Genomic DNA, 27,088 nt, shown 5'->3' with positions numbered 1-27,088 from the left:
TTAATTAAATATTACTAATAATGATTTAAAAGGTTTGAATCATTATTCCAACAACTGTTTTTTCCGCACCAAGTGGGAACTCTTTGAACACGACAACCTCCAGGACTATACGGACGCTGTACTTTCCTATATCAAAAACTGCATGGACAATGTCACTAGAAATAAACAAATACGGGTTTTTCCAAATCAAAAACCCTGGATGACCAAGGAGACACAGGCACTCATCAAATGCCGTAACACCGCTTTCAGATCAGGGGACAAGATGAAATATAGAGCTGCCAGAGCTGAAAAGAGGCATTAAAAAGGCCAAGGCAGAATATACTAAGAAAATTGAGGAGCACTTCACATACAATAACCCAAAGAAGATGTGGCAGGGAATACGACATATTACCAACTACAATAACAATAATATGTCTGTTAACGCAGATGCCTCACTAGCGGAGGAACTGAACCGTTTCTTTGCCCGCTTTGAGACTGACAAATCAGACCCAGTCTCAACACCCCCGCCACTACCCTGCAGCAATACACTGAAGTTCCAGGAAGAGGAAGTGAGACTGGAAATGCGGTCTGTGAATACCAGGAAGGCTGCTGGACCTGATGGAGTACCTGGGAAGGTGCTCAAACCCTGTCCTGACCAGCTGGCTGGAGTCTTCACAAAAATCTTCAATTGTTCCCTGCAACAATCCATCATTCCATCCTGCCTGAAATCTGCCACCATTATTCCTGTCCCCAAAAAGCCAACCATCGACAGCATGAATGATTATGGGCCTGTTGCTCTCACACCTGTGATCATGAAGTGCTTTGAAAAGTTGATAGCCCGCCATATCAGGAACACAATCCCTCCCTCAGTTGACCCTCACCAGTTTGCTTATAGAGCTAACAGGTCCACTGAGGATGCTATCACCATTGCTCTACATACAGCATTGAGCCACCTGGAACATCATGGGAATTACGTGAGGATGCTTTTCATTGACTATAGCTCAGCCTTCAACACCATGAAACCGGACATTCTGACTAACAAACTCTCCCACCTCGGACTATCCTCCTCCATCTGCTGTTGGATAAAGAACTTCCTAACCAACCGACCACAAACTGTTAGACTTGGTTCCCACCTTTCTTCCTCCATTACACTGAGCACTGGCTCCCCTCAAGGCTGTGTACTGAGTCCTCTTCTGTACTCCCTGTACACTTATGACTGTACACCAACCCACCGGTCCAACCACATCATCATATTTGCTGATGACACCACTGTGGTCGGACTCATCTCAGGAGGGGATGAGGCGGCCTATAGAGATGAGGTCAACAAACTGTCTTTGTGGTGCTTGATGAACAACCTCACACTGAACAACACAAAAACTAAAGAAATAATCCTGGACTTCCGCAAACAGAGCACAGATCTGGCCCCACTCCTCATAAATGGAGTTCGTGTAGACAGGGTCCAGTCCTTTAAATTCCTGGGGGTCCACGTAATGGACAAGCTCTCCTGGTCCACAAACACCACGGCAGTAGTGAAGAAGGCCCAGAAACGACTCCATTTCCTGAGGGTACTCAGGAGGAACAACTTGGACACTAAGCTTCTGGTAACCTTCTATAAAGTCACTGTGGAGAGCATCCTGGCATACGGCATCACAGTGTGGTACGCTGGAAGCACGGCAGCAGACAAAAAGGCCATGCAGAGAGTGATCAACACTGCCCAGAGGATCGTCGGCTGCTCTCTGCCCTCACTGGAGGATATTGCCAGCCCTCGTTACCTCAGCAGAGCCGGGACCATTGTTGGGGACCCGGACCATCCTGGTCACGACCTATTCCAGCTGCTTCCCTCTGGCAGGCGCTACCGGTCTCACAAGGCACGGACAAAGAGGTTTAAGGACAGCTTCTTTCCCACAGCCATCAGGACTCTAAATTGCAGTAGCACAACACACAATCCCCTCTGTGTAACAACTTCGGGTGAGGTAAAATGAAGGACGTTGGGCGGCGATCTGCCTCCTGCTGGCTGACTGGGTAAGTAGGCAGACAGTGGGAGGTAAGTGATCCATTTTATTCTTTGTTGGCATCGGTGAAGCAAACCTTTCGCAGTCGCCGGGAGTTGGTTGCGCTCGGGAGGTGATGCGATGTATCCATCACGGCAGAATGCCAGCAAGTCTGAAACTATCACTTGGTTGGGCTCTTGCCTGAGAATAGTGCACTTTGTGGAGAAGCACCTTCAATTTCGTCATACGCAGCAGGGTATGATGACAATTAGGCTTTTGTCTAGTCAATGATGATGACAAGCCTAAGTCTGATTTTTTTTTTTTTTCTACCAAACGTCCGGTCGACCACACGTCCGGGGACCAAACGTCTTTCGACAAAACGTCCGAGTACCAGCTAGTAGCTAGCGTAACTATTCTAATGCTGTCTTCCATGCTTCGTAAAGCTGTGTTGATGCCGATCGCTAGGCCACAATCCATTCGCAAATAGTAGCTAGCTAGTAGCTAGCGTAACTATTCCAACGCTGTCTTCAATGCTTCGTAAAGCTGTGTTGATGCCGATCGCCAGGCCACAATCCATTCGCAAATAGTAGCTAGCGTAACTATTCCAACGCTGTTTTCCATGCTTCGTAAAGCTGTGTTGATGTCGATCGCCAGGCCACAATCCTTTGGGTTTATTGACAAAAGAACTATATATCCCAGCAGTCACTGCGCATTCTTTTTCTACGGGAAAATAGTAGAGTCGGGGGCTGCTTGCCGTAGTTGTGAGCGCTGTAGAGGATGATATACCCTATCGACCAGTGGCGGGCGGTGCATTTTCTGGTAGCGCCTTCGACGTATCAATCCAACCCTCAAAAACTATTTTTATGGCTATAAAACCTCTACTGCAGCTACAGCTGCAACACATAAAAAATAATCAATAAATTAATGCACAAAAATGGGGTAAAATCCACTTCCTAGCAGCATTTCATGATTAAATACAAATTCTGGAGCTTTTCAGACATTAAAACCAGGCCAGGGGGTGATTTTCCCGGGTAAAGACAGCGATGAACGTCAATGGCGTACGGCCAAACATTGCCCGAAAATGGGGTAAAATTCAGCCGAAAACAGCATTTATTGATTAAATACAAATACTGGAGCTTTTTAGACATCAGAACCGGGCCCGGAGTATCATTTACCCGGTAAAAATACAGCGATGAACGTCGATACGTCCATACGTGAAATGACAAAAAATGCACTAAAATTAGGTAAAATCCACTTCCTAGCATCATGTATTGATTGAATACAAATACTGGAGCTTTTGAGACATTAAAACTAGGCCAGGGGGGTGATTTTTCCCGGGAAAAGACAGCGATGGACGTCAATGGTGAAACGCCAAAAATTAAACTGGGGTAAAATCCACTTCCTTGCTAGCAGCATTTTGTGATTAAATACAAACACTGGAGCTTAAATACAAACACTGGAGCTTTTCAGATGACAGAACTTGGCCCATAATTGAAATATTATTTCGGAATATAGCCATATTTGGAATTTTACTCACCAAAAATCATTTTTACACAATATCCATCCTCCTTTCTTTCTTCCTTCTTTCCTATCGCCATCGAAGCTAATGATGAAAGTCGACTCTGTCCTGTCATATTTCCGGCATAGTCCGTTTTGAAAATAGCATTAAATCAACAAAACAATATACTATTTGCTTGTGGAGCTAAGTTAGCGCGCTGAAAGTGCCCCACACACCATTTCCCCGGCTGTAACAGGCTTGCTAGCTTCAGAGTTGACCGCCCTTTCTTAATGATGTCCATTTTTTTCTGGAAAATAGCTTTGTGAGCAAACAGAATCTATTTGTTTTTGCTTCTGTCGGCCATAGTGGGTGGAGTTTGCAATCTCGGCTGCCTCGAGTACTGCTTTGGCCCGCCTACTAGCCAATCATAGTTTGTGAAAGCAATGACATGTCCCAGCCAGCAAAATGCTAACGCCTATGAAAATTTATTGTGGGGTTGCCAACTCGAAATCTGATTGGTTAAAAGCAACAGTCTAGTTTAATGCAGCAGAGCCCGCAAGAACTGATTGTGAAGGCTTTGAGGCAGATCTGATCTGGCAACAAATAATGGCTGAAATGTGATTGGTTAAATGCTTCAATATGAAAACACATCTGGAAGAAGTGCAACCAACGGGAAAAGCAATGAAAGGAAGCTAACAGACCATTTGGAATAATACGTATTGATGGACAAAATATAATATGATTCAGATATTTCTTAGGCCAGCAGAGATGGCCTTGAAGGCCCTGACGGCCCGCCACTGCTATTGACTGATTTATTTTATTTTATCATGATAAAAATTTTAGTATTGGTCCATATATAAAGCGCACTGGATTATAAGGTGCCCTGTCTATTTTGGAGAAAATTTAAGACTTTTATGTACGCCTTATAGTCGTGAAAATACGGTAATCAATAAATAAGTAATAAATAAATAGGTGGGCAACATATAAAATAAGTAGTATCTACCAAGTCTTGTTTAGGTCCTAGGTGCAGAACTCGAGTTGAGTATGGTGACAGCTCTTGGGAAGAAACTGAACTTGAGTCTGTTTGTCTTGGCTGTTATGGCTCTTTAGTGCCTTCCAGAGGGCAGCAGATTGAAGTGGTGGAAGCCGGGATGTGTATTGTATTTTATGATGCTCTCTGCCCTTCTAAGGCACCTGGATTTGTAGCTGTTGGACAGGGTAGGTAGGGGGCAGTTGATGATCTTTTGGACTCTGTTGATCACCCACGGCAGTCTTTTTCCTGTCGGCTTCTGTGCAGCTTGAGTACCCCACTAACACAGCGTAGGTCTGCATGCCCTCAATGGCAGACCGGTAGAAGGTCACCAGCAGGTTGGTGTTGAGTTGCTCCTTCTTGAGTACTCTCAGGAAATGTAGCCTCTGCTGCACCTTTTTGACAAGTGCTGTGGTGTTTGCTGCCCAAGTGAGATCAACAGAGATGTGGACCCCTAGGAATTTGAAAGTCTCCACTCGCTCCACACATTCACAGATGATATACAGAGGGGCAGCCTTGTTGCTTCAGAAGTCCAGGATGAGTTCTCTGACTTTGGAGATGTTCAGCGCCAAGTTGTTGAGAGCCCACCACTCGCTGAGCCTAAGGACTTCATCTCTGTAAACCGTCTCATTATCCCCTGTGATCATCCCCACCACCGTTGTGTCGTCCGCAAATTTCACAATGATGTTCTCAGGGTGCAGTCGTGTGGGTAGAGCGAGTACAGTAATGGACTCAGCACACAGCTTTGGGGCGAGCCAGTGCTGAGCATTCAGGCGGATAAGAGGTGGCGACCCAGCTTCACGTGCTGGGGTCGGTTGACCAAGAAGTCCTTAATCCAGGAGCATGTTGAAGGTTGGAGGCCCAGGTTGGCCAACTTGGGGATAAGAATGACCGGTCTTATGGTGTAAAAGGCTGAGCTGTAGTCGATGAAAAGCATTCTGAGATAGCTGCCTCTTTTCTCAAGGTGGCGCAGTGCAGCATGGAGGCCGGTGGTTATTGCATCTTCGGTGGATCTATTCGGCCGATATGTAAAGTATTGCAGGTCGTTGAACCTATACAGTGGGGCAAATAAGTATTTAGTCAACTACCAATTGTGCATATTATCCTACTTGAAAAGATTAGAGAGGCCTGTAATTGTCAACATGGGTAGATCTCAACCATGCGAGACCGAATGTGGAAAAAAAACAGAAAATCACATTGTTTGATTTTTAAAGAATTTGTTTGCAAATCATGGTGGAAAATAAGTGTTAGGTTCATTAATAGATATACTTTAATATAAGAAAGACATCGGAGCACATAATCCAGTGTTACATGCAAGTGAGAATCAATCCTGACTTGTCCTCGTCACAGATGATTCTCAAGAAACCAATCCTCTCCTGTCCATTTAGTTGCATTAGAATCAAAACAATTGAGGTTATGTTATTCAAAACAATTGCATAAGTGTTTAACCCAAACAACACAATTAAGGTCAAAAGTCGAAAAAAACTGCGGAACAACAATTGCATATCAGGTAAACCGAGCAACACTATTCTAAACAATTGCGAGTATTTTCGGAGGTTTGATTCGCTATCTGCTCCGGAATCCAAGTCAAAACAATTTAAGAGTCCTTCACAGATCTTCATTGCGAACTTGCGACTGGGTGAAGGGTCGAGGTTTTAATCCAAGTCAACAGTCCTCGGATCCAGGGATTGGGTGAGGTGTCAAGTCAACAGTCCTTGGATCCAGGGCAAAACAATTGAACGTCCTCGGAGCCAGCTGCAGGGGGAAGTGTCCTTTGGTAACAATTATACTAAGCGTTTGTCGCTGCAAGCACATATAATGATTAATATTTCAAGCACATTTACAATAGTACCCAAAATAACTCCAACATTCCCCCCCATAATCATTTTTTATTTATGACAAATACACAATACTACCAGAATTCACCTTACTTGCATATCTGGTCTGAAAAAGGAAGAACACAATCATTCTCGTTCAACTCATTTTCATAATTTGCGTAATCCTGGACATTAATATTATCACCAGTAGGCTGTCCAATGAGCAGATACAATCCTTGTAATTTGGAATTTGTTAGAGCTACTGTATCAACCCTGAGTCGGTCTAGCAAAAAGCGTAAGCAGGGAATAAGACAACACCCACACGCTAATACTGTCAAAATATTAGCCAAAACAGCTATTGATATCACCTCGGTGAAGGCTAATTGTTTTGGGCTTATGCCACCAGTCTGCCAGAAGGTGGACAGTTCCACTCCAGAGTGCCTCTTCGTTGGGTTCAGGGTCAGGCCTTCAACAGCTCAGGTGAGGGACCCATTGGGGGACGTGTTGTTGAGTACAACATTTCCAAATATTGCATACGCCCCCTGATCCATCAAGAGCACATCAACCGTCAGAAGCACATCAACCGTCAGAAGCATATCAACCGCTTTGCGGCCCTGGGAAGTCAAGAGACTGGTGGCTGCCAGCTGTTCCTTCATTGCGAATCAAATTTCTTTTTTGGACATTGTAATGGATGTTGTTCACCCATTCATATTTTTATTTGGCATAACCCAAAGAAAAATAGACTCCTACCGCAATCTGGGAGACCAACCAATAAGTCAGATCGCCATCCCTCGATGAGGCTCAACGTCGTCGAGAGAGGCCAGTCGCCGCACCCAAATTCCAAGCCGCCAATTGTATCTCCTTCACTCTAAAACAGACACTGGTAAAAACAGTGAAACCAAAGCACATAGCCCTGTTTCTTTTTTACAGGAGTTATATAATTTATTTGCCCCACTTCACCACCATAAGTCAAAACTTGGAATCAGTGAGGCCGTTTGTCTTGGACAATGGGCACACCATGTCTTATCTACCACACCCAGATTCAGACCATGCCCTGTAAGGTTCAAACAGGTAAAATGATCAAAGGCGACATGTGTTGAAAAGTTAGGTTTGTCCTTTCCTGCTCTTGTAACAGGGTATACATCATTCTATTTCTCACAATTGGCTTACATCTTTTATCATTATCTCCTTTACACAATGAGGGGTAATTTGCGCAGGTACAACTCTTAAGAGAGGTCGGGGCCCCATACATGTTATGCAGGTTTGATTTATAGTAATAGCTGCATTTTCCATCAACAGCAACCAATTATTGCCCGTTTGGGAAATCCCTGTTGCAGAAATGAATTCATCATCCCTGGTCATCTCAGATTTAAATTTTACTATGGGGGATCCGGGTGTTTCCCTCTCTGACGGTTCTCTCACAGCCTCCATAGGCATGGTCATTGCTGTTGAGACACAAATGTAAAAAATGTAAAAAGGGTCTTCTCCACCTGACCATGGACTTAGGAAAAACATCAGACAAGGATCTTTTCCACAGGTTACACAGGTTAATTTGTCAGTCTGAATAGCGATTCGCAATCCCCCACCATATGGGTTAATTTTATCAGAGGCCTGATGGCTTTTGCGCACGCGTGTGTCATCCAAGCTTACCAATCTTGACCAGTTTCTGCAACAAGGCTTCCCCAATTTCTGCTTAGGGCTGTTATGTACCACACATTCTCTATAAAATCCATATGTATCCTTTGAAATGGATATGTAGCTTTTGGGAATTGCCCGCGTTTTGGCCGTAAACCCCCCTGGGGGTTATGCCGAGCACAAATCAAACATGCTCTGCAAAAATTCTTTGCATAGAGATTAAATCCATGAATTTTGTAGTGCCGTTGTACCAAGGCTACCATCCCCCCTGTTAAGACATGGGATTTCCCATGACTCAAAATGGCAGCCCACCTAAACAAGTTTTTTCTTTTTGTTTTTTCTTTTTCCAGCATTCCCAAATTTCCCATTGCCAAGCAGATTATTTGTTTCTCCACATTAAGTTTCAAATGTGGAGGACTGCTGCTGCATTCTCAACAAAAAATTCATTTGGCGAAATTCTTTTTCTTACTGTTTGTTTTTGTCTTAATCTGCCGCCGCTATCCCCAAAAGGCTTATTGGCTATTTCAGAAATCAATTTCAAATTTCCAAATCCTCTTCCACCTTGATATTTGATTGATAGATTATATCTTGGTGGCCAGCCAGCCAATCCAAAACACAAAAAGACAGACAATCATCCACGCTCACACTCATAATCAGGGGAATTTAGTGTTCAACCAGTCTAGCATCCATAATTTTGGTTTGTTGGAGTAAAACTGGAGTACCCGGAGAAAACCCACAAATTCCCGAGAACACCAGGAATACTCCACACTGGAAGGTGTGGATCCACCCCGCTTTCATTAGCAGATCCTCAAACCGCAAGGTTGATGCGTTAATCACTAGTCTTTCAATTTGGGTCGTTCACCCATATATCAGTGGCCCGTAAATTTTCATCACAGGTATAAACCACCATCCCCAGTGGGGCTTCCTGGTAGCTCACCCAATTTGCTGCCCTATCAGCAACTAGGTAATTAATGTATTATATTCGCGTGCCACATATCTACAAATAGTAATTTGTTATGGAAGTTCAATTACCGCCGTTCGTCGCCCTAGTCAGGCAGGATGAGCGACTGCCATGCGAGTGGCTGTGATTAACTATCTGTTTGCCAATAACGGAAAAGTTGTGACACATTGAAAAACACACACACACCCACTCAAGTAGTTTAACCGTTTGTAAAAAAAAATCCTCCATGTTTTGCATTAAGTTATACCCTCTGTTAATGCTATCAGTTTAGCTGTTTGTACGCAGAATTGAGGTGGCAATAGTTTCACCTCTAAAGTTTGTTTAAGTAGTCGTCAATGTAAATGGCATTCCGTTTGAATTTTGCCCATTCCATTTTATTCCTAGACAACCCATCTACTTAAAGCATTGCTCAAAGGTTGATATTTTATAATTTGGAGATGCTATTTTTGAACATAAACAGTTTCATCACTTGCTTCATACCATGAAAGGCCCCACCAGAATTTGGGCATCCAGTGCCAAATAGAGCCTATTCCCAAATTTCCCTCGAATTTGTTTTAGATATGGGATTGCCATTCCCCAAATAATCCAGAATTCATGCGTCAACACATTTAATCAAAACCCAACGCAACAAACATAATCTGTTTCTTAGCCAGATTTTGGAACTTGGAAAATTGTTCCTTTTTCCACTTATATAAGCTTGTTATTGCCAATCGTTATCACTGTAACATTTAGGTGCATTAACCCCATAATTGCAATGCTGTAAGTTTTAAGATGAAGTTCTCTAAATTTGTATGCTTTTAACGCAATAGAAAGCAACGTCATTTGGTTGTATCAATTGATCAATGCTTATCCAATCCGTAATATCCTAATAGTCATCAACATGACCCACGCCAAAGCATATTTCACCCGCTCAGGACAAACAGGGAATGTCTTCTGTGCACTTGAAAAACACTTCATGTCTCTTCAGTCCTAGGGAAATTATGCCTATCCTAAATCAATTATTTCATCTACCCCAGCCAGGCACAATTTACCTAATTATTTGGATGAATGCCATCAATTTTCTTATGTCATTTCTGCATTGTTAATTTCATGTCTGATATCATTAACAACCAAATAACTCTTAATACCTAAGATCTAATTTGCACCTCATACGATGTTTACTTAAGATAAGAGCTATTTCCTGTAGTTGATCAATTGTGATAACCTACAATAAACCCTACAATAATTATATTAGAGAAACCAACCTTCGACCAGGCATTTCCTAATTACAAATTTCAATGTTTAATAAAGGACCCACACATTTTCACCAATATGCCATAATATGGTAAATTTTCCATCCCTTTTTCTTTTACCAGCCAATCTCTTATGTCAAAGTGTTTTGAACAAACCAACCATTCAAAAACAGTATTAATATTCGTTTATCCTCCAAATACCCATACCACCCTGGTCACAATCTGTTCCAGCTGCTGCCCTCTGGCAGACGCTGTAGGTCCCACAAAGTACGGACAAATAGGCTTAAGGACAGTTTTTTCCCCACATCCATTAGAACTCTAAATTTGCGGTAACACAACACACATTCCCTTCTGAGGTAATATGAAAAGATGTTTGGGTGGTGATCTGCCTCCTACTAGCTGACTGAAGGTAAGTGAAAGACAGTGAGAGGTAAGTGACCTGTATCCATAACAGCAGAATGCCAAAATCCAAGTCCGTAACTATCACTTATTTAGGTCTTTTGCCGAGTAAACACACCTTATGGAGAAGCACTACCAATTTCGTCATACGCAGTTTCTGGGTGTGAGGACAAGTAGGCTTTTGTTGTTGATGATGACGACAGGGCCTATGTCCGATTATTATTATTATTAAAAGCTAGTCCACAAATTGGTCAAAATGGCTATTTTGCTCTATTCCCAATTCCAAAGCTTTTACCAAATCAATCTTTACCAAACAGATTTTCTATCACCTCGAAAGACATCTTTGTTTAAATTCTGAAAAATAAATGGAAAGGTAATCGCAGAACCCTGCATTTCTTGCAGACCATGTTTTGCTCTTATTATGAAATGTTTAACGGAAGTGCGCTCTCAGCCGCTAACTGTGACCTCTACCCTCACTGCGAAAGCAGCATTCTTAACTTTGTTTAGAAATGCGTCCCCAGCGAGGTATCATGCTTGAAATTTCACTCTGTTTTTCTTTCAGTGCATAATGCATTTTAGAGAAGACTACCATTAATCCATAATAAGCTAAATTAATTCCTCTTCCGATATCATAACTATATCATAGCAAAACCCATTTTTGCCCTCAAGTTTGCTTCAGCACCCCCAAGGCCAATTATCGTAATGTCTTCACGGAAGGGGTCCAAAAATGTTAGTCGCTTGTGCGGTCCGCGCGCATATTGAATGACTGCATATAATCAAGCTTCTGTTCCTAACACCGTCCAATCGGTCGCCCCGCGGCCCGCATGTTTCTCCGCGTTCCAATCAAATCAGCAGCCGCAGCAAACAGCCGCGCTTCCCCCGCAGTTGACGCATTATTTGGCAAGTCTAGAGTATGATAAAAACATTTGATTGGCCGTTTTGTATTTCTTTTCGTACTTTTAACCACCATATTATCGCTAGCAGACGGGATCAAAGCCAGGCTAAGCTGCAATAAGCCATTTCATTCCAGTAAATTGACAGTACATTTAGGTACTATTAACACAGTACGTCGAGCACCTGGAAATAACCATTTTAACTGCTGTTTTACAGGCTCCAGTATCACACAAAAATTCCAATTGAATTCCATTCACGAAAAATGTGATCCCTGGTTTAACCATTTCAAATGCCAATGTTTTCATTAAATTTAGCTCAACATCCTTATATTCAAAGTCCCCACTCAAATCATTTTGAGCAGGCATGCCGGCTAGTCATGCCGATTAGGCCTTATAAATATAAATATATATATATATATATATCCCAAATTTCCACAAACCCAGCACGCAGCACCCCCTGAAAACCTGATTTCTGTTCAACTTACTCATCTTTCTTCTTCCAATCTCTTGGCTAACACCCCTACGCTCTCGCCTGTGTGCAGTCGTTTGGTTGCCGGTCTTTTGGTCGCCGTCTTTTGGTCGCCAGTCTTTTGGTCACCGGTCTTCTGGTCGCCCGGACCCAAACAAAGGGCGACCAAAAGACCGGTGACAAAACAAGGTAAAACAACACGGTCTACGCATCAATAAAAGCCAACAATGGCCCTGAGCAGTTTCACTGAGCGGACGTGTGAGTGTATAAGAGTTTGTATGAACATGAGTTGTCCCCTTAGGAAGGGACGTCAGTCAAGGTTCTCCAACAAAACACAATGAAAGTACGGGAAATTTGGAGCTTTTTTTAGCCTAATAATTAATAGGGCATTAAGTATAACTAAATAATAATTTGCAGTTTGTATTTAGGGAATTTGAGCAACGATTTAAATGGTAATTATCAATAACCTTCCGGGCGACCAAAAGACCGGCGACTAAAAGACTGGCGACCAAACGACCGAGTACCGCTCTCGCCACCTACCTCAATAAATAATTTCCCAGTCAGCCGAGGAGGCCCCGCTATTTTTTCAAAACAGAACGTTCCCGTCGCATCGCCCTTATCAACATGCTCATTTCCACTCTGCTCAACTTTCTTTTGCATTTCCATCACCAACTTATTTGCCATCAAAAAACAATAATTAGTATCTGTGGAACAAGCCGTCTCGCTTTTATTACCATTTACATATTATATACAGATTACCTCTATGCTTAGTGCGCATATTATCCTGCAGGTTTATTATTTTATGCATTTTAAGCTGGCCAGCAAACCCATATTTGTTTATCCATAAATTTAACCCTTGAAGCGCTTTGATTTCCCCATTTTGTAGTAAGTTCATGTGTAATTAGGTAGTAACTTTCTTTTCCCCCTTCGTTTGTTTTCCCTTAGGCTTATCTGTATTTTTATTACTCTTCAGACCTACACACGCAACCCACGCACGAACTTGCGACTGGGTGTAGGGTCGAGGTTTTAATCCAAGTCAAGAGTCCTCGGATCCAGGGACTGGGTGAGGTGTCAAGTGAACAGTCCTCGGATGCAGGGCAAAACAATTGAACGTCCTCGGAGCCAGCTGCAGGGGGAAGTGTCCTTCGGTAACAATTATACTAAGCGTTTGTAGCTGCAAGCACATATAATGATTAATATTTCAAGCACATTTATAATAATACCCAAAATAACTCCAACAATAAGGATTTGGTCAATTCCAAAAGTTCATCTCAATACTTTGTTATGTGTCCTTTGTTGGCAATATCAGAGGCCAAACGTTTTCTGTAACTCTTCACAAGCTTTTCACACACTGTTGCTGGTATTTTGGCCCATTCCTCCATGCAGATCTCTAGAGCAGTGATGTTTTGGGGCTGCCGTTGGGCAACATGGACTTTCAACTCCCTCCACAGATTTTCTATGGGGTTGAGATCTGGAATCTGGCAAGACCACTCCAGGACCTTGAAATGCTTCTTACGAAGCCACTCCTTTGTTGCCCAGCCACGTCTCATTTTCAATGTCCTTGCTGATGGAAAAAGATTTTCACTCAAAATCTTTTGATACATGGCCCCATTCATTCTTTCCTTTACACAGATAAGTCGTCCTGGTTATGTTTCCACCCCCGTGCTTCACAGTGGGTATGGTGTTCTTCGGATGCAATTTGGTATTATTTCTCCTCCAAACACGAGAGCCTGTGTTTCTACCAAAAAGTTCTATTTTGGTTTCATCTGACCATAACACATTCTCCCAGTCCTTTTTGGATCATCCAAATGCTCTCTAGCGAATCGCAGATGAGCCTGGATGTGTACTGGCTTCAGCAGGGAGACATGTCTGGCAGTGCGGGATTTGAGTCCCTGGTGGCGCATTGTGTTACTGATAGTAGCCTTTGTTACTGTGGTCCCAGCTCTCTGAAGGTCATTCACTAGGTCCCCCCCGTGTGGTTCTGGGATATTTGCTCACCGTTCTTGTTATCATTTTGACGCCACAGGGTGAGATCTTGCATGGAACCCCAAATCGAGGGAGATTATCAGTGGTCTTGTATATCTTCGATTTTCTAATAATTGCTCCCACAGTTAATTTCTTTAGACCAAGCATTTTACCTATTGCAGATTCAGTCTTCCCAGCCTGGTGCAGGCCTACAAGTTTGTCTCTGGTGTCCTTCGACAGCTCTTTGGTCTTGGCCATGGCGGAGTTTGGAGTGTGAGAGACTGAGGTTGTGGACAGGTGTCTTTTATACCGATAATGAGTTAAAACAGATGCTATTAATGCAGATAACGGGTGGAGACCTCCTTAGAAGTTAGACCTCTTTGACAGCCAGAAATCTTGCTTGTTTGTAAGTGACCAAATACTTATTTTCTACTCTTATTTGGAAATAAATTCTTTAAAAATCAAACAATGTGATTTTTTAGATTTTTTTCCACATTCTGTCTCTCATGGTTGAAGTGTATCCATGTTGACAATTACAGGCCTCTCTAATCTTTTCAAGTAAGAGAACTGGCACAATTGGTGGTTCACTAAATAGTTATTTGCCCCACTGTAGGTTTAGAGTTGATACTGTCCAGAAAATGTAAAGAGATATCATTGTTGGGTGTAATGCATTACAGGGTTATTGCTTTACTGAAATAATATGTTCTTTTTTTGGAACAAGTATGAGGTTCGTTCCAATAGTAATGCCTCCTGTTTTTCATTTTTTGATTCCTTCTTATAGCTCAGAAGGGATTGCAAATTGCATTGTTACAATGACAGGACTGTATGACCTTTCTGACCTGAAAGTTTCATCTATCTGTTGTAGATATTTACTGTGAAATCAACCCCTATCCTGGATGTGCGCCAGAAGCCGGGTTGCAACTTTGAATAGTTCCATGCAGAAAAAATGGAACAGATCAACATTCACAGACACCTGTTGAACGTTTACGAAGCCAATGCAGTTGATGTCAGCGCAGATAGAAGATGGGTTCGTTGATTTCTGAGAGATGACAGACGTGAGAGACAAAGCGCTCCTCTGGATGCCCATGTACCCCCACCACCCTATAAAACACAGTGCATCCCTCAAACAACTTATTAATGCTGATCGGGGTATGTCTGAATCTAGAACTCAATTTTGGTGGGGGAGTGTGAATGGTGCTAGTCAGTCGACTGTTTGGACTCCACCTGTCCGTGGGGAATCGGAGCTGCCTGTTGAGGTCAACCCTCATGTCCCACTCCTGACCATGGGAAAAGGGCCTTAGTGTCTCTCTTGGCCTGGTGTATCTCTTTTCCCCCCTTCCGTGACGAGGTTGGCGTGGATCTCTGCTGGTGGTGAATTTTTACTGCTCTGTCGGCGTCTCTCCAGCTAGTTTCCTCAGGACCTGATCATGGCGTCATCTGTAGCACCCCTGAGAATGTGCAGTCTTGCATCACAACAGATTACAACACACCTACAATATCCCTGAGGACATATTGAGACCACTTGGATCTCCGTGGATAGTCAGCCCACCCAGCGTACGACGGAGGTGGCAAAGGGAAAGAAAGCAAAAGCGGGGATGCCAGCAGGCCTAGCTGCTAAGCTAAGGAAACAACCACACAGAGCACCGCTTCCAAATATCTTCTTGACCAACGCCAGATCCATCACCCACAAAATGGACGATTTGGAACTTCAGATTGCAGCTTTGTCAGGATCTGCAACATTATTCTCATCCCGGGAACGTGGCTACACCCGCAAATCCCCGATGCCACGGTCTCAATAGCGAGCCACACGCTACACCGGCAGGACCGAACCACAGACTCTGGAAAGAGAAGGGGGGTAGGGGGGTGTTTTTTATGTGTACATACACGACTGGTGCTGGAACAGTAGTATCATGAACACTCACTGTTCTACTGATTTAGAGCTCTTGGCAGTTCTGTGCAGGCCCTTCTATCTACCAAGGGAGCTAACGGTAGTCTTTGTAATGGCTCTTTACATCCCACCGGATGCTAACGTTAGCACAGCATGTTAGTCTCCTGCTAGCGACTGCAAACAGGGGGGATGAGTCTGCCTACAGAGATGAGGTCAACAAACTGTCTTTGTGGAGTTTGTTGAACAATTTCACACTTAACACCACGAAAACTAAAGAAATAATCCTTGACTTTCGCAAACGCAACACAGATCTGGCCCCACTCCTCATGAATGGAGAATGCATAGACAGGGTCCAGTCCTTTAAATACCTGTGGCTCCACGTCACGGACTAGCTCTCCTGGTCTACCAACACCACAGCAGTGGTGAAGAAGGCCCAGGAACGACTCCATTTCCTGAGGGCACTTAGGAGGAACAACTTGGACACTAAGCTTCTGGTAACCTTCTATAGAGCCACTGTGGAAACATTCTGGCATACTGCATTACAGTGTGGTACGCTGGAAGCACGGCAGCAGCATTTGGTCTAGATAGAGAACAGGATAGGTACCCAAAAATGCCCTGTTTTTACCAGTGATGTATTAATAAACCTAAAACTTATTTATCGTGTAAAAGGCAGGAATGAGGAGTTTTTTGACATTCAGTAATCTTAAACAAATTCCTATTTGGGGTGTCTTCAGTCAGTGTAATTCAACAATTGTTATCATGTGGTCGTGAATGGAATTGATTGGCTGGAAGTAGTGTGACAAACATACAGTGGTACCTCGACATACGAGTGCCCCGACATACGAGCAATTTGAGATACGAGTAAAATTTCGGGCAAATATTTATCTATAGATACGAGACAAATTTTGATATCCGAGCAGATACCGGACGCGAGAGGCTGCTCAATTTTTTTTTTCCCGTTAGTTATTGCGAGGCGATCGCTAATATGAAAGTTATATATGCTACTTCTCGTTGGCAAGTGGTCGTGCGTTATCCTATTGTGAGGACATTTGTGTGCATCATTTTCGGAATATTTGGACGGGATTAGAAAAGCAAACAGCCCCTCGATATGTTGCATTTGAAAGTCAGGGTGGAGGCGGGGCAAATAGAGCCAACCCAGGAGAAGAAAGGTATCAAAATTTTAATTAAGTTTAGTGTAAGGTTAGATTAAATTTAGTTTTGAGTATGTCTGCATCATAATCCAAGTTCATTTAAATTTGTTTATGTTATGTTACGAGCGCGTTGACGTGCAAAAAGTCTCTGTCCCTCTCTCTCTCTACCCTCCGCGAAATCTGTCTAATTTTAGTTCTATTAAACACATTTTAGTATACAATTAAACCACTAGTTATTTGTTACTTTGTTAATAGATGGCGAATTAGAACAAATAAAAAAAATCTCCATTCCAATATCCTGTTTTTGGTCTTTTTTTTCAGAGGGTTGGAACAAATTAATTTGTTTTTAGTTCATTTCTATGGGAAACGTTCGTTTGAGTTACAAGAAAATCGACATACGAGCTCAGTCCCAGAACGAATTAAGCTCGTATCTCGAGCTACCACTATATTCTCCACATAAATCCATCATACTATCCCATGACCGTGGGTGTGTCACATACAAGTCTGTTACAGTAAAGCATTTCATTTTTTAGGTTTAATACTGTTTATAGAGTACAGTCAGATTGAAAAAAGTTAAACAAAGAGTGTGTTCACTATGAACAAACAGTATTTTCTGCAAAAAAATGGAAATGCCTCTAATATAGTATTCCTCAAACGTTTTACACCAACTAGCACCGTAAAATCTACTTTGCTCTCCAACTATTTATCAAGGCCAAGGCCCTCCAAGGCCAAATTGGTTTTGGATATAGAGCATGGATATATAGCATAATCGATGTCATTGAAATCGGAATTCAAATAAACTGCAAATGAATATTTCTGTGATGCCATCAATGGCAGCCACTAAATTAGATTACATTAGTGTGAGGAGCCCAAAAGCTATTTTTTCAGTATTGTAGTGCTTAAGATTTGAGTAAATACTTTAATGGAAACACTTCTGTAAAACCTTGTGCCAATCTCTTGCAGTTTAAGATGTTTAAAACTGACCTGTGCCTGGGAAATGAACTGTAATGGATTTTAAAAAAATAGTTTGAACAGTTATTTGATGCAATCTTTGGGATAACACTAGTGGTGTTCTTACCACACTTTGAAAAATAGATCTAAAGCATGAGTAAAAATGTCAAACAATTTTAAGGTACTGATGAAGAGCTCTCAAACTCCGATGAATGATTTTCTAGGACTCCGTAGCCGTTCATCTTCTTCAACTTCAGATGATCCACCAGGAGAAGACACTGTGTTTCTTGAACTGCCTCCTTATTAGAGAACATCTGGCTTATCTCCATGAATGTCTTGTTTTTGGTCTCTGGTATGACCATGTAGACATAGACGGCCACAGTCAGACAAATGCTGGCAAAGACCAAGTAACAGTAAGAACCAGCTGACATCTAATTGTGGGGTAAAATAGGAAACAAAATATGAAGACACATTAGTTGCAAAATTCCAATAATTAATGCTGTAGATGTGTTGTTAATGCCTTGGATGGTGAAAACAAGGACAACCAACATCAGGCTTTTCTCATTAAATCACATTCATTCCTTCTCCATCTCACTTATCCTCACAGGGTTGTAGCAGGGGACCACCCTGAATTGGGTACCAGCCACCAGCAGGGCACAAGGAGATGTTAAACCGCGGGTATATTCCTATTTTTCTGTGTGGAGTTTGCTTGTTTTCCCCAGGATTGCATTGGTTTTCTCCGGGTACTCCAGTTTCCACCCACATCCAAAAAACATGCATGGTAGGCAGGTTGAACACTCTTAATTGCTTCTAGGTATGAATGTGTGCGAGAATGGTTGTGCGTCTCTTTGTGCACTGCACATGGCTGACCACCCATTCAGGGTGTCGCCCCCTTGGTGCCCCTAGTTGGCAGGGAGAGGTTTCCAGCAGCCTCCGTGATCTTTATAAGGAAGGATAAGCAGTACCGAAGCTGAATAAACATGTGCGAAAAACAAAAATGACAAGAAAATTACTCATAAGGCCATTAAAATTAATAAGACATATAGACATTTTACAGAGGCTTAATCGGCGAGTGCATAAGTTTGGGCGGAGTTGGAGGCAAACGTTTGGCAGCTCGGTAAATGTATGTACACATGCACGCAAACACAACTAAAAATTATGTTACAATTGTGGGCTACCACACTCAGGTAGGATTTCGTGTGCACATAAAGTGTTCTGTTTTTTAATCGGGCTCCGCCGTTCTCCTCTGTCACACACGGTGGCCACTACTCTGCTCAGGCAAGCTCTCGTGTGTCCGCCTAGAGTGCACTAACCTCGGGCCAATGGAAGGCCAGCAAAGTAATGGAAGAGCAACTCTGTCCCAACAATTTCAAAATAAAATACAGGATTCTATAAGAGTACGTTTGATTTTTTTAGATTTGAAATTAGCTGAATATTTCATATATAAAGATGTTTATTAAGCCACGGTACCACTGCAAAAATGTATTTTTTATATGTTCTTTGAACGCTAACAGCAGAAATAAAATATGTCTTTAGGGCACGTCATGTTCCCCTTATTTAAGAGTTTTACAGTGCAACAAGGTATAAAGGAAACAAATAGCCATATAATAATGTTTTGCATTTAATATATTAAATATGTTTTTTCTTGCAGCCCGCAAGCCGAGTGGTTAGCGCTTGACCTCACAGTTCTGGGGTAGAAGGTTTCATTCCAGGTCGGTCCACAGTGTGTTGGATTTACATGTTCTCTCCGGGCTTGTGTGGGTTTTCTCTTGGTACCCCGGTTTCTTCCCACATGTCAAAAACATGCATACATATAGTAGGCTGGTTAAACACTCTAAATTGCCCCTAGGTATGAGTGTGAGCACGAATGGTTGTCCGTCTCTCTGTGCCCTGCAATTAGCTGGCCACCGATTCAGGGTGTCCCTCGCCTGTTGCCTGTAGTTAGCTGGGATAAGCTCCAGTACCCCCAGCGACCCTTGTGAGGATAAGCAGTTCAGAAAATCAATGAGTGAATGAATGTTTTTTTTTTTTTTCAATTCAATTTTTTTGTTTTACTCTGGATTTTCTAAAGACTGGTCAATTCTTTCACCTGTAAAAAGGGGAAGACAAAGCCCACAGTAAAGTTGGAGAGCCAGTTCAGAGATCCTCCCACGATGTAGGCTGCTGGGCGATGAGATTGTTTAAAGAGTTCCGCTGTAACCAAGAAGGGAATCCCCGCTGCAACAGGCAAACATATGCATTTGTTATTACATTTTTCCATTCACAGTACATTTAATACCACAATGGCAAAGAGTTAAAAAGAAACACATCAAATGAAAGGTAAACAATCATCAGGTCAATCTGGTGTTGAAACTCAGGCCCTGAATTCCCCTTTTTCAAGTGGGAATATTTTAATTAAGGGTGCATTATCACCTGGGAGCGTGACCACCAGCGGAAAAAAAAAAAATTAAAAAAAGCAAACAGCAGTTAATGATACCGTATTTTCTCGCATATAAGCTGTATTTGTCACTAAAAAAATTATGACTGAATCAGGGTACGGCAAAAATTAGACTTGACATGTACAAAACCGCAAGGTGACAAAACGCAATAATGCAAGACAATGGGGCCAATACGGTCATTTGTTTCAAAATCGAGAAAAGATAAATAGATAAAACGCTAAACAAAATTCATTTTGACGTCTATGAATGAAATTCAAGAAAAAAAAACGCATCTGGCATAAAAAGTGAAAAAACTCACTTGTGCCTGCCACTGTTTGCTCAGGGCGTTGCTTTCTTACCGTAATTAAACGTGCTCTGACTGGCCAGACACGAGTAGCCTTGATAGATGTGTTCTTAGTGTTTACCATGTCAGCACATCCCAGTAGTTGTGAAGGCTAGTCTTATGGTCAATCGTTAACATATCAGCCTTGATACCGGCGTAATGTGTATCTCATGCTATTATTGCACCCAGAGATTTGATGAAAAGTAGACCGCTACGGACACACTTCCTGGATGTACTGCTCCTGTGAATTCTCTTTTGAATTTGTCTACGTAAAGGCAACATCCTTTCGGAATACAAAGAGAAAGTGATTCTACATTTGTGATTATGAAATAAAACAAAATTCCACTTTGATTTTTTTCTTTTTATTTCTTATTCGGAAGTGACAACTATTGCAGTATATGAACCATCGTAAGAATCGAGATATTTCGACATTGGAAGCAATTTGGCTGCCACAACATTTTTGTAATTTCTGCCATTAAAAGCATCAGGTTCTCATCAAGATATATTTATTTGAATAATTCGATATTTTGCATTTGCAAATACAGGCATATTAACTTCCTTAAGATATTGACCCAAATAATGTGCAACTCAGCAGACAATCCTTTGGATTTATACAGTATCTCAGAAATACCACGCCCGATGATTTTTCTTAAGATCGTCCCTTCAAACTAACACGTGTACTCCCTATTCAAATGATGAATATGGGAGTGAAAATTGTGATTTAGGGGGAGCAGTACTGTATGAGTAAATTCTGTAATTTGTTCGATGGTCATCAAAACAAATACGAACTAAACCCTTCAAAAATAATCATAGTGTCCCACTTTTGTATGAAAGATGTTAGAAACAGAGATGAATGAAAGAAAATTATAAAAAATATATTTATTAATCTATTAAAATGACAAGCATGCAAAAACATAGTCTATTCGTGCAGTAATACAGTACAGTAAGGAGGGAGCTAACATTAGCATACGAATACATGCACATAAACCCATATCTAAACAACTTAGCATTAAATAGAACTCCAAAGAACTAACAAACTTTCCATCTCGTCGTTCAGTACAGAGTGGCCATGCCAAGATTTCGTCGTTTTCATTGCTTCCTTCTGCTTCAATAGCATTGCGTTGCTCGTAAGTGGTTTACGACCGGCTGTATTGCCTTGAATCATCAGTCAACCGCATGGCACTTTCTTCTCTTCTGTTTTTTGATGAATAACAAGGCCCGCTTATTCATTTCATAAGCTCCATTAATTTTAAAGAACTCTGTGATGACAAACGGTGGTCAAAAGACAGTTGAGTTTTATTTATTTAATAGGGGACAGCACATATTAATGAATATATTCAGATTCATGTTAATGAACATATACAGTTGTGGTCAAAAGTTTACATACACTTGTGAAGAACATAATGTCATGGCTCTCTTGAGTTTCCAGTTATTTCTACAACTCAGATTTTTCTCTGATAGTGATTGGAACAGATACTTCTTTGTCACAAAAGACATTCATGAAAATTGGTTCTTTTATGACTTTATTATGGGTGAACAGAAAAAAGAGATCAAATCTGCTGGGTCAAAAATATACCTACAGCAGCGATAATATTTGGTAACATGTCCCTTGGCCATTTTCACTTCAATTAGGCGCTTTTGGTAGCCATTCACAAGCTTCTGGTAAGCTTCTGGTTCAATCTTTGACCACTCCTCTTGACAGAATTGGCGCAGTTCAGTTAAATTTGATGGCTTTCTGACATGGACTTGTTTCTTCAGCATTGTCCACAAGTTCTCAATGGGGTTTAAGTCAGGACTTTGGGTTGGCCATTCGAAAACCTTAATTCTAGCCTGATTTAGCCATTTCATTAACACTTTTTGTGTGTTTGGGGGCATTGTCCTGTTGGAGCACCCAACTGTGCCCGAGACCCAATCTTCGGGTTGATGAATTTAGGTTATCTTGAAGAATTTGAAGGTAATCCTCCTTCATTACCCCATTTACTCTCTGTAAAGCACCAGTTCCAGTGGCAGCAAAACAGCCCCACAGCATAATACTACCACCACCGTGCTTGACGGTAAGCATGGTGTACTTGGGGTTAAAGGCCACCTTTTCTCCTCCAAACATATTGCTGGGCATTGTGGCCAAACAGCTCGATTTCTGTTTTGTCTGACCACAGAACTTTCCTCCCGAAGGTCTTATCTTTGTCTATGTGATCAGCAGAAAACTTCAGTCGAGCCTTAAGGTGCCACTTTTGGAGCAAAGGCTTCCTGCTTGCACGGCAGCCTCTCAGTCCATGGAGATGCAAAACACGCTTGACTGTGGACACTGACACCTGTGTTCCACCAGCTTCTAATTCTTGGCAGATCTGCTTTTTGGTGATTCTCGGTTGAATCTTCACTCTCCTGACCAATTTTCTCTCAGCAGCAGTGACAAAACAGTGCCATGCACTTTATACTTACAAACAATTGTTTGCAATGTTGCTCTTGGGACCTGCAGCTGCTTTGAAATGGCTCCAACTGAGTTTCCTGACTTGTTCAAGTCAATGATTCACTTTTTCAGATCCATGCTGAGCTCCTTTGACTTTCCCATTGTAGCTTTTGTGGGCGTTTGCATCCAATGAGCCCTATTTAAATGGCTTAAGAGAAGTCACCAGCAGTCATTCATAATCACTCACAAGAAGTTAAGAAGCCATGCTATGACGCTCATTTCACTGACAGCTTTCTAAGTCACCAAAATTTCTAATTCGTGTTGCTGTATGTATATTTTTGACCCAGCAGATTTGATCACTTTTTCTGTTAACTCATAATAGTCATAAAAGTCATAAAACAACCAAACTTCATGAATGTTTTTTGTGACAAAGAAGTATCTGTTCAAATCACTCTATCAGAGAAAAATCAGAGTTGTAGAAATAACTGGAAACTCAAAAGAGCCATGACATTATGTTCTTCACAAGGGTATGTAAACTTTTAACTGTATATGTAGATATGAAAGATTGTAGCCGAGGGCTAATTTCCATCTTTAGTCCCTTGTTGTTGTGGGAGGCTCCAAGTGGAACATTTGCCTATCAAGGGTTTTGTAACCTTAAAATTTTGTACCTAGAGGCATTCATAAGTAGAGGTACGTCTGTATATAGTTGATTGAATAGGTACCTCCTTTGAAATTTCAATTGGCTATATTTTATCAGAGGCTCTTAATGATTGAGGAGTGATTGTCATTTCCTTTTTCCAACTAACTGCTGACTGGTAAGGTATGGCCAGGAATAATTAAGTCGCTGCCTCTAAATTGTCAACTCTTAATATTATATCAGAGGTCCTTTTGTGATGTTCACACTTACCGTCCCGTGAAGTATTTGCCCCCTTTCTGATTGCAGTGTTTTTTTCATATTTATCACACAGACTATCAAATCAGTTTTCATATGACACAGAGACAACCCAAGGAAAGAAAAAAATGCAGTTGCTAAATGATGATTTTATTTACCAAGGCCGAAAAAAATACAAACTTGTCTGGCCGCCTGTGAAAAAGTAATTGCTTTGTTAAATTACAAAATAACTGCGACTAATCACAAATGTAGGAAGTTCAATTTAGGATGTATGTAGTTCAATTTCACACGCCACACCCACACAATTAAATGCAACGTGTCAGAAAAAGTGAAGTAGGCTAAAAGATCAGAGCATCATCCTACGATCCAAAGAAATTCAAGAAGAAATGCGAAAAAAAAGTGATGGAAATCTATCAGTCTGGACTGGAGAGAACTGGGAACAGTGGCAGGCCTTCCCAGGAGGGGTCAGCCAGCTAAAATAACTCCAAGAGTGCAAGACTTATCCAGGAGGTCACAAAAGAACCAAGAAAAACACGGAAAGAACTACAAGCCTCGCTGCCCTCAGTTAAGGTCAATGTTCATGACTCTATTATAAGAAAAACACTGGCCAAAGCTGGCATCCATGGCAGAGTTCTAAGCCGGAAACCATAGCTGTCCAAAAAGAATATAAAGGCTCATCTTACGTTTGCCCAAAAAATCTTGATGATCCTTCACACTTTTGGAAGAACATTCTGTGGACTGATGAGTCCAAAGTTGAACTTATTGGAGGGTGTGCGGCCCGTTACATTTGGCGAGGAAATGGCACAGCAATCCTTCAAAAGAACACAACATTGAAGCCTGGTGGTGGCAGTGTGATAGTCTGGGGCTGCTTTGCTACCCCACGACCAGGACGACCTGCTGTAATTGATGGAAGAATGAATTCTGCTGTCTACCAGCAAATTTTGAAGGAGAACGTCTGGCCCTCAGTTTGTGTGCTCAAACTCGAGTGCTCTTGGAGCATGCAGCATGACAACGATCCGAGACAAATCAGCATGTCCACCTCTGAAAGGCTAAAAAAACAAACAAAGTAAAGATTTTGGAGTGGCCAAGTCAAAGTCCGGATTTAAAACCTATTGAAATGCTCTGGTGTGATCTGAATTGGGCTGTTCATGCTAGAAAACCCTCTAGTTTTGCAAAATTGAAACAATTCTGCACAGAAGAGTGGGCCAAAATTCCTCCAAATCGTTGTGAAAGACTCATCACAAATTATCGTTAACGCTTGATTTCAGTTATTGCTGCCAAAGGTGGCACAACCCGTTGTTATGTTTAGGGGGCGATTACTTTTTCACAGAGGGCCAGACAAGTTTGTAATTTTTTCTGCCTTGGTGAATAAAATCATCATTTAGAAACTGCATTTTCTAATTCCTTGGGTTATCTCTGTGTCAAACTAAAATCGGTTTGATGATCTCAAACTTTTGTGTGTGATAAATATGCAAAAAAAACACAGAAATCAGGAAGGGGGCAAGTACTTTTTCATGGCACTGTATGTGTATCTGTGAGTATTGGTAGATTTCATGTGTTGGTTAGCTCGATTTTGCAAGCTGTGTGTGTCAACCTCATCAGTGAGTACCAAATCAGTGTCTGAACACCTGTATTATTTCCATCAACATGTTTTATGTATTTACATCCAGACATTGGAAAAACGACCCACCCACCCACGCACAAACCCACCCAATACATGTAAGAAAATTGACTTCGCAAACCAAGTGAGCTGTTTTGTCATAACAATAAACATCGGGTGAAGAGCAACTTGCCTGGGCCAATACAGAATCCAGCGATAATGCCGACAACACAGCATACACTCAAATAACGCATGAAAGACAAATGAGTCTGGAGAAAGAGAAAATCAGGTGTCATTTTGGTAATAACAGAAAAGTAGATATTTGAACACTTGTTAAAATATATTTTCCTATGTTTTGGCAAATACCATAAACATTATAGAAATGTACACCATTAAAACTATCTGACCAAAGTAAAATCTAATTTGCCTGTGTGTGTTCTGTACATGAATAAAAGTGGTTTTGCGTTTGAAAATGTATCCATGTTTACAATTGCACACGTTTCCATTCTTAGATAGTATAGATACTACCCTGAATGTTAAGATGCTTTTTTCCAGGTGGTTTTATCAAGAGCATAGACGAACAACCATGACGCGAAGATATGGTGCTGCTACTCTGTTAAAGCCATTTTGTGCACTGGGCCACAAGATGCTCAACTCTGTGAGCTGTTCAATATGGAAAATTAGTTTGACAAGCTAAAAGGACAGTGATTTTATGTATCTGGTTAAAAACACAGTCATCGAGTTATTTGTAGATGTTTTTTTCATAAGAAGGTCTCATCTCATTTCATTTTCTGAACCGCTTTAACCTCACTAGGGTCACGGGGGGTGCTGGAGCCTATCCAAGCTGAATTCGGGCCAGAAGCGGGGGGCACCCTGAATTGGTGGCCAGGCAATTGCAGGGCACAAGGAGACAAACCACCATTCATGCTCAGACTCATACATAGGGGCAATTTAGAGTGTCCAATCAGCCTACCATGCATGTCTTTGGAATGTGGGAGGAAACCGGAGTACCTGGAGAAAACCCACGCAGGAGAACATGCAAACTCCACAGAGGTGGACCGACCTGGATTTGAACCCAGGTCCTCCACTGTGAGACCGACACACTAACCTCTCATCCAACGGGCCGCCCCATAAGAAAGTCGTAATTGTTTTTCTTGACAGAAGTTATTCTGAACAATAACATTGAAATTCATGCAGCACTTTCTATTCTTTTTATAACCAAATAACTTATATTTACTATCATTGCCATTTTGTCAAATTGTGCAAGCAGAAGTTTTCTGTGCGTATACTATAGTGGTGGTCCGTGCATTTTCTCGTAGGGCCTTCAACGAATCAATCCAACCCTCAAAAACTATTTTATGGCTATAAAACCTCTACTGCAGCTACAGCTGCGACATATAAAATGATTTAATGATTAAATACAAATACTAGAGCTTTTCAGATATTACAACCGGGCCAGGGGGTGACTTGCCCAGCGATGAACGTCAATGGCGTACCGGCAAACATTGCCCGAAAATGGGGTAAAATCCAGCCAAAAACAGCATTTATTGATTAAATATAAATACTGGAA

The 27,088-nt window shown here is 41.7% G+C and overlaps 1 protein-coding gene across 3 annotated transcripts in view; it reads right to left on the bottom strand.

Annotated features, from left to right (window-relative positions):
• Window positions 1–17,502: 17,502 nt before the first annotated feature.
• Window positions 17,503–27,088, bottom strand: part of slc2a15a (solute carrier family 2 member 15a) — a 54,089-nt gene continuing 44,503 nt past the window's right edge. For all 3 annotated transcript variants that reach the window (XM_077614067.1, XM_077614069.1, XM_077614068.1), the window contains 3 exons: window positions 25,712–25,787; window positions 19,949–20,076; window positions 17,503–18,290 (listed from right to left, as the gene is read on the bottom strand). In XM_077614067.1, the coding sequence (XP_077470193.1) occupies window positions 18,036–18,290; window positions 19,949–20,076; window positions 25,712–25,787 (459 nt within the window). In that variant the 3' untranslated portion in view covers window positions 17,503–18,035. The remainder of the gene's footprint in view (window positions 18,291–19,948; window positions 20,077–25,711; window positions 25,788–27,088) is intronic.

The sequence above is a fragment of the Stigmatopora argus genome, chromosome 11 (assembly GCF_051989625.1).
Source record: "Stigmatopora argus isolate UIUO_Sarg chromosome 11, RoL_Sarg_1.0, whole genome shotgun sequence".
Classification (NCBI taxonomy): domain Eukaryota; kingdom Metazoa; phylum Chordata; class Actinopteri; order Syngnathiformes; family Syngnathidae; genus Stigmatopora; species Stigmatopora argus.
The sequence above is the reverse complement of the archived record's forward strand: the minus strand, read 5'-3'. Positions and strand labels throughout refer to the sequence as shown.